We start from the raw sequence: 8,981 nt of genomic DNA, 5'->3' as shown, positions 1-8,981 counted from the left end.
GGACACTATCACCCCAAGGTCTCTCTCTTCATCTGTGCATATCAGCCTCTGACCTCCCAGCAAATACAGCTGCTTCCGATTTCTAATCCCCAAATGCATTACTCTGCACTTCTTTGCATTGAATTTTAGTTGCCAGATATTAGACAATTTCTCTAACTTTTGCAGATCCTTTTTCATGTTTTACATTCCTTCCTTGATGTCTTCTCTGTTACAAATCTTGGTATCATCATTTCCTTCTAACCCTTCAGCAATGTCGCTCACAAATGTATTGAACAGGGTGAGCCCCAGTACCAATCCTTGAGGGACTCCACTACTCGCCTTTCTTTCCTCCGAGCAAATTCCATTAACTACCAACCTCTGGCTTCTCTCTATCATAAGAACATAAGAGTAGCCTTACTGAGTCATATCAAAGGACCATCAAGCCCAGTAGCCCATTTTCACGGTGGCCAATCCAGGTCACTAGTACCTGGCCAAAACCCAAAGAGTAGCAACATTCTATGCTACCAATCCAGGGCAAGCAGTGGCTTCCTCCATGTCTTTCTCAATAATAGATTATGGACCTTTCCTCCAGGGAATTGTCCAGACCCTTGTTAAAACCAGCTATGCTATCCACTCTTAACACAACCCCTGGCAATGTGTTCTAGAGCTTAACTATTTTTATTTTTTTTTTTGTATTAGAGGGAAAAATTTATTCTCTACATTGCTATGTATAAATATGAAAACTGGAGAACTAAAATGTCACAAAACATAGTTTACAAAAGTAGAAATTTGTGCAATAGATTTTACAAATAAAAAGCATTGGCTTTGGCTCAAAGTGACATGTAATCTGAATAAGTCATTGGTTCTCTACTACATGTCTGGTTTGTTACTAGGGATATTTGCTGTTAGACGTGATCTTCCACAGGTTTCTTCAAGTGCTGCTGTATCATTAAATGAAGAGCACTGAACCTCAACATCAGTTTGGTAATTTCTCTCTCTTCTTCCTCCTTCAGCTTTTCAGCAAAACTGTCCAGCACCAGCATTTCAAACTTAATATACTGTGCAACATCATAGGGCACTTCTTCTCCCAGATCAGCCTCCATTAGAAATAATTTTGCTATCTTCTCACAAGGTCCATGTAGTATTCTGCAGATCAGAGGAAATTCTGTATCTTTTAATTTTGACCTTTCACCATATTCATGAACCAAATAAAGTGCAAATTCCTGTGGGCTGTTCTCAACTCTGAATTTGTTAAGCAGCAGACTGAGCACTTGAGGTGTAGTCATGGTGCTGCTGACATGAACATCGGTTACAGAACCGTAAGCTGGTGTAAAGACAGATGTCTTGTGATTATAGAAGTGACCATTAATTGAAAATCGGTGACGTTTTATCTTCTGTACTTCACCAGGACTGCGAGCATTAGTTCTCTTTTGTACCATGAAACTAGCATCACTTTTTGTTCGCATTAGCTGAGGAATCTCCTCTTCACAGGAGTTTATGTCTGATTTCAGACTTATTGCAGAGTTTACTGTATTATTATTATTAGACTTCTTCACTCTGTCCTTGCTTTCACATCTATTTAATTCAGATTTATCTGCCTTCCACTGTCCAGAGGAGGGAAGACAAATTATTTCATTATCATCCTGCATCTGAAGTCTGATAGGCCATCTGAGCCCCCAAGAGATGTTCAGAAGACCTTCAGTTATTAGCTTGCCTTCTTCCTCTCTGGGTCTGAGATGGAAACTTTTCCCTCATGGTAACAGTTATATGTTTTTAAGAGAGACAATAGCTCAGACTTCAGAATGCTTTTACTGCTGCTGACCTTTACATAAGGATTTAGCCCATTATCTTCCATTTTTTCTTCAGGTGCTCATATCAGTTGAATGACACAGCTTCCTCTCCCTGCTGTTACATCTTCATCCTCCTCCTTTTCTCTTCAAGCGCCTTCTGCACCCTGGTTGTTTCTTCAGGCACCACAGACTGACCAGCTTAACTATTTTCTGAGTGAAAAAAATATTTCCTCCTATTGGTTTAAAATATATTTTCCTGTAACTTCATAGAGTGTACCCATAGTCTTTGTAATTTTTGATGGTGTAAAAAATCGATCCACTTGTACCCATTCTACTCCACTCAGGATTTTGTAGACTTCAATCATATCTCACCTCAGCTGACTTTTCCAAGCTGAAGAGCCCTAACCTTTTTAGTCTTTCCTCATATGAGAGGAGTTTCATCCCTTTTATCATCATAGTCATTCTTCTTTAAACCTTTTCTAGTGCTGCTATATCTTTCTTGAGATAAGGAGACCAAAATTGAACACCAGGTAAAGTCATACCATGGAGCGATATAGAGGCATTATAACATTTGTATACAATTTTTAATCCAATTCACCACTTTGGGTCCTAACTTCAGCACATCAAGTTTGTTCAAGAGCCTCCTATGAGGAACCGTGTCAAAGGCTTTGCTGAAATCAAAGTAAATTAAATCTTCTTTATGGTATTTCTGCACAAGAGAGATGCCATTCTCCAGTTTGTTCAAAACTCTGCTAATTTAACCTTTGATGAACTAAAGGAAATATGACTACATCACACATCTCCTCCAATATGTACATTGGGTTCCTATTTCTCACTATGTTATTAGCAAACTATTATTACATACTTTTAAAATAAAGATTTCATTTTAGTCATCTTATCTATCTCATTTAATAACACTGTATGCCCCACTGCAAACCCTCCATTCATCCTCAAGTAACTTACTTCAAGCACTCACATTCCAACAGATCTGTTTTGATTCTAGCCATTCAAAGATAATTAATATGAATGAGCCACAACTATGGAATTCACTGTCCCTTTTTTATGTTAAGAATCAAACCTAGACTGATTCAAATCTGCTCTAAAGACCTTCCTATTCAATGACACCTTTGGGCTTACAGTTATATTTACAGTTAAATCATTTATATTCCTCTATTGCCAACAAATAGTTCAGGGCAGCTTGCATACAAAGAACTAGATTAATTAAACTAGGATATACATAAACAACAAGACATTATCCCATTATTAACTACTAAGATTGAATTTCTGAAACAAAAATGTTTTAAGCGCTTTTTTAAAAAAAAATGGTAAGAATTACTATAGATCATATTTGTATTGACAAGATTGACCATATAGAGGTGCCCTGATAAGGAAAGGATATAGTATGCAATCTTTTAGATACAATTCCCTTTAAAATGAGGAACTATAATGTTAAAGTATTCTGAACATTATAATATTGTCCAATTAATGGTCTGCAAATTAAATTGTTCATATACTGTATTTTGGGGTCAATCCATAGAATGTTTTAAACACCAAACAGCATAACTTAAACATAATTCTAGCCTCGATTGGCAACCAATGTAAAGCAATATAAGAAGGTGTAATTTTATCTGATTTTCTTAATTTATAAATGAATCGAACAGATACTTATGAATTCCCAGATAAACTGTGTTGCAGTAATCTAATTTGCTTAATATTAGTTCTTACACTACCAATCTAAATTGATCTTGCTGCAAACATTTCCTAATACTTCTAAGTTTTCTTAAAGTCCACAAAGTACTTTAAGCAAGATAATTAATCTGATTTTCAATAGTCAGCTTGCTATCTAGAATAATTCCTAACAATTTTAAAGATGATTCTAACCTATAATGAATACCATCTACTTTAAGAGTTAAATCTCCTCCTTGTATGTCTTTGGAACCAATCAATTAGAATTTAGTTTTATCTTTGTTCAATTTCAGATAAGAAGCATTTATCCAATCTGTAATCAAATGAAAACACTGTGAAATTTTCAGATTAATATCTTGTAATGTATTATCCAATTGGAAAAAAAAGACTGTAATATCGTCAGCATAAATAAATATATGATAACCTGCCAACTCTTATTTTTTTTTTCCTAGTGATGAAAGTAATACATTGAATAAAATAGGAGATAAAGGAGAGCCCTGTGGCATTCCTGATGGTGGCAAACACTTTTCTGACAAAACTTCTTTCATATTGACCTTATAGGATTTTAATTATAGAAACCCTTGAAACCAAGTCAATACATTTCCAGCCATTCCTATGTTATTTAAAACATTAAGAAGAACTTTATAATCAACCAAATCAAATGCATTTGTAAGGCCTAGTTGCATTATAAGAGCTTATTTTCCTTAGTCCATATATGATTTTATCTCCTCTAACATCAATATTAATAATGTCTCTGTATGATGTGCAAGATGCAATCCAAATTGAGACAAATGCAGTATAATCAAAGCAATCCAAATAATCCAACTTTTCCATTACCAGACTCTCCATAACTTTTACAATGTAAGGGATATATGCTACAGGTCTGTAATTTGTAACTACATTCTTAGATAATTTAGCATTCTTCATTACAGGTGTAAGAATAATATCTGCATACTCTTTTGATAAAACCCAGGTTGAAATACATTTTCTATCCATTGTAACAAAATACTGAGGGGCTCATAATCGAAAGAGAAAAACATCCAAAAACCAGCCTAAGTCGGCACTTGGACGAACATTTCTCAAAAACTTCCAAGCGCTGAAAATATTTCTAAACGACCTAGCCTTCATAGTGTCGCTCAACATCCAAAGCTAAACGGGGCGTTTTGGGAGATGTGTCGAGAGCGGGAGTTGGGCGGGACGTGGGTTGGCTTAGACTTAGTCGTACAGCATGTATAAACGAAAGTTATACAGCCCAGGATCGACAGAACTTGGACGCTGTTACTTAGACCATGTAAAACATGATCTAAATCACAAAAACCCACCAAAAGTCACCAAATAAGCACTGCAAACACATAACAGAGACCCCCCACACACTACCCCAGTGATCACCAACCCCCCTAAAAATTATATTCACAACTTTAAATTTCAGCCTCCAGACCATCATCACCTGGCCGCCTGGCATAGGAAAGCCTAGTCGTCCAGCCCAGAGGCAGCTTAAGTCATCTTGGGGGTGGGTTAGGGACCCACAGAGAGGAGGACTCATGCCCATAAGCCCCTGTAATCACTGCATTGATACTTAAACATGTGCACTGCCCTATACACCCCCCAAACTCTTTTTTACTGGAATATAAGTGGCTCCTGAAGCCATAAGGGCTATTGGGGTGGTAGATAAGTGGGTCTAGGGGATTCTGGAGGTGATTTGGGGGTTCACTGTTACCTATAAGTGAGGAGAAGCCAAGGCACCCTTTCTGTGATGTTCACAGCAGTGCCCTGTAAGGTAACCCACTATTTAGGTGGCATGTCTGGGTGTGCAGTCCATTACTTTGCAGACCCCTCCCACATCCAATAGGGCTTGTTATAGGCGTTTTGGACTTGGACGGAAAGTTGTACGGAAATGTAGTATAAAGATGGATGATTTAGTGGCTTGGACGATCAGATCGGCAAGACATTTAATTAGACAATTTTCAAAAGTAAAAAAAAGTTGGACGTATCTTTCGAAAATGTGTCTTAGGCTCTTTTTAACTTTGGACGACTTGCGAGATGGACGTAAACGGACTTAGACGTCTCTTTTGATTATGCCCCTCCACGGATCTAAATTCCTGCAGAGCATACTTCATTAAGAAAGTAGGGCAATTATCAAGAAAACATTGAGATTTGGCTACATATTCTATCTAAATCACCTATACTTGAGTAAAACTACTCCAAATCCTGTCTGCTGGCCAACGGTCCTTCATTAAAGAAATATCTAAAAATGATATATCTAACTTACAGAGTCTCAAACAAATTATTTATCTTCATTTGAAAATAGTCTGCTATTTGAATAGCTGAAGGGTGCAGTTCACCTGTCCCATTACAAATATGAGAAACATCAGTTAATTTATTAACTATATAAAAATGTTTACACTATCTTATTTTCGGGGTATGCACATGATCATCTCTCCCTTCCTCTCCTTCACCCCAATTCTTCCTCTTTCCTTTCCCTCCACCACATGTGCAGCATCTTTCCTCCCCTCACTCCCATCCCCCTGTGCAGCAGAAGTTTGCCCAGCTTCTATCCTTCCCTCCCTCCCATCAGTAATGTGGCAGAGTGAAATCCCCGAAGGACAAGGCCGAAGCAGCCTGTTTAGAGTGCTTCTGGCCCAAAGCTGCTTTGGTTGAAGGTAGGACTCGCTCGCGGTTGGCAGGGAGAGAAGGATAGAGGATCAGCAGGGGTTCAGCTGCATGATGGTTGGGAGGTGATGGTGGCAGAGGGGGGGGGGGCCCAGATTGAGGAGTTGCCGGTGAATCCTGGGAATAAGGCTTATTTTTGGGGTAGGGCTTATATTAAGACCTACCCCGAAAATGATGCTAGGTCTTATTTTGGAGGTAGGTCTTATTTTTGGGGAGACATGGTATACGCGTTTGTATTATCCCGCCTAGATTACTGCAATGCTCTACTAGTGGGCCTACCAGCAAAAACACTCTCCCTTCTCCAAGGGGTGAAAAACACCACAATCCGACTCCTAAAAAACCTGGGAATTGTATGAGTGTCAGGAGCAGAGCGGGCCATTCAGTGCGGCTCACCGCACTATAGACTGCTAGCACAGTTTAATAGAAGAGGGGGATAGTGTGTTTATAATCTTTAACTGCCTTTCACCAATTCATTTTGGAGTCCTTTTACTAAGGGATGCTGGCCGTTTTAGCGCGTGCTAAACACTAACGTATCCATAGACTCTAAAGGATGCACTAGCGTTTAGCACGTGCTAAAATGGCTAGCACGCCTTTGTAAACCGCTTAGGTTTTAAGTGGTATAGAAAATTTTAAAATAAATAAATAATTCATTTCTCATAACATTTATAGGAATTTTTATTTTGTAAATGTTTTTCTTCTTGGGAATTGTAGTCTGCCATATATATGAGAGGTGCTTAGGATTTAAAGTATGGCTTTTATTTAGTTCAGATTAATAGTGATACAGATTAACAATCTTAATTACGGCCAGATGTAGATATCACTGTCTCCTTCGAGGAGACGGAGGCTCTGGTACTCCTATGCCTAAGGCACATTTTCAAATACACAAATAGCCTCTTTTACATAGCCTTGCAAGCGGCCCCGAAGCCCATAGAGATTTAAAGGGCTTCAGAGTTGTTGCCGCACAGCAGCCACTAGCGTGACTTTGTAAAAGAGACCGAATGTCTCCATGAGAGCATGGAGAAATATCAGGAGCAGCTTACAGAGGTGAGTGTCAAGCCATGCCCTCCAGGAGCACATCACCAATTATGTGCAAGCACATGGCTTTGATACATCAGACTGCTATGGTGGTGCAATGCTTAGAGCTATAGCCTTGGCACCCTGAGGTTGTGAGTTCAAATCCTGCATTGCTCATTGTCACCCTGGGCAAGTCACTTAATCCCCATTGCCCCAGGTACACTAGATAGAGTGGGAGCCTGCTGGGATAGTTAAGGAATAATTCTTGAGTACCTGAATAATTTGTAATCTGCATAGAATTGTAGGACACATAAAGAATTAAAAAAAAAAAAGAATTGTAGGACATGCAGAATATAAATTATTAAGAAAAAAAAATGCTAAAATCGCAATCTACAGAATAAGTGATAACAAATTATTATGGGTTTCCTTCCACTATTCATGCAAAACTCAAATGAAGGGCTCCACATATCTACACCCCCTTCCCTTCCCACCTTCCTGGCCCATACTTACATAGATATGGGAATGTTGGCAAAAGTAAAGTACAGTGAGCCATCCCAAAGCACACCTGTTATACCCCAAAGACCATCCCCACCTCTTAACAAAGTTCACATGCTCCACACAAAGACCACCATCAATCCCCAAGCCTACCTCAGCTCACACCCTACCTGAGCCAAGCCCTCACTCCCCTTCAATCAGCCTGTTGCCATCTGTCCCATGTCATGTGAGGAATATTGAACAGCATGTCTTAACAAAGAATCATGAATGTGAAGGTAAGAAGGACCACCGCCAGAACCCTGTCTCCACCAACTTGTGTTTTTCAGGAGCTTTGGGGTCCACTGAGACCTGGAATCTCTGTGGTGATGGTATAGGCACATGTGTCAGAAGGAGCCACAAATGATCCAGTGCATGAGGGTGTTCTTCAGGGCCCAACATAAGTACCACATACACTGCACACCTATAACCCCTTTGAAGACCTGAGTGTGCAGCTACCCTCATTTCAGTGTGACCGCAATCCCCACATGCCTTGCACTCAACCCCTTACACATGAGATGACGTTAATGAATGGGGAAGGGAACACCCTTTGGTCACCATTCTCCAGCCACCTATCCAGATTTGCTACCGACTCACAGGGCAGTCTGAAGAAATTGATGGAGAAATGCAACTGCAAGGGAGGCTATGCAGTTATCATGGGTGACTTCAATTATCTGGGGATAGACTGGAACCTAGGCACCTCTGGCTGCGGTAGGGAGACCAAGTTCCTGGATTCTGTAGGCGATTGCTTCCTGGAACAACTTGTCAAGGAAAATATGAGAGGAAACACAATTCTGGACTTAATTCTAAATGGACTACAAGGATTGGCGCAAGGTGTAGAAGTAGAGGGGATGCTGGGAATCAGGGATCACAATATGATCCGCTTTGACCTGGATACAGGGGGGAAACATCGATCTAGAATGACGGGCAGGGCGCTGAACTTCCGAAAAGGGAATTACGAAGGGATGAGACTCATGGTGGGGAAGAAGATTAAGAAAAGGATAAGCACTGTAAAGATGCTAGAACAAGCATGGCCCCTTTTTAAGGACACCGTCACCAAAGCACAAAATCTATATATACCGCGTATCAACAAGGGATCCAAGAGGAAAAAGAACAAGGAACCGGCATGGCTCACTGCAGCGGTGAAGGAAGCGATCAGAGACAAGAAGACTTCATTTAAGGAATGGAATAGGTGGTAAACAGATGAAAACTGGAAAAAGCACAAATAGCATCTAAGCAGGTGCCATAAGGCGGTAAAAGGGGCCAAAAGAGACTACAAGGAAAAAATAGCCAAGGAGGCGAAATACTTAA

At 39.8% G+C, this 8,981-nt stretch overlaps 1 protein-coding gene across 1 annotated transcript; it reads right to left on the bottom strand.

Moving 5' to 3' along the window:
* Nucleotides 1-812: 812 nt before the first annotated feature.
* LOC117357977 (ras association domain-containing protein 4-like) lies at nt 813-1,881 on the bottom strand. The gene is given in 2 exon segments (XM_033939278.1): nt 813-1,723; nt 1,726-1,881. Coding segments are annotated over 2 exon segments (948 nt in total). The 5' UTR covers nt 1,835-1,881; the 3' UTR covers nt 813-884.
* Between the last annotated feature and the right edge of the window lie 7,100 nt (nt 1,882-8,981).

This window comes from Geotrypetes seraphini, chromosome 3, assembly GCF_902459505.1.
Source record: "Geotrypetes seraphini chromosome 3, aGeoSer1.1, whole genome shotgun sequence".
NCBI lineage: Eukaryota > Metazoa > Chordata > Amphibia > Gymnophiona > Dermophiidae > Geotrypetes > Geotrypetes seraphini.
Note: the sequence above shows the minus strand (reverse complement) of the source record. Positions and strands in the feature narration are given on the sequence as shown.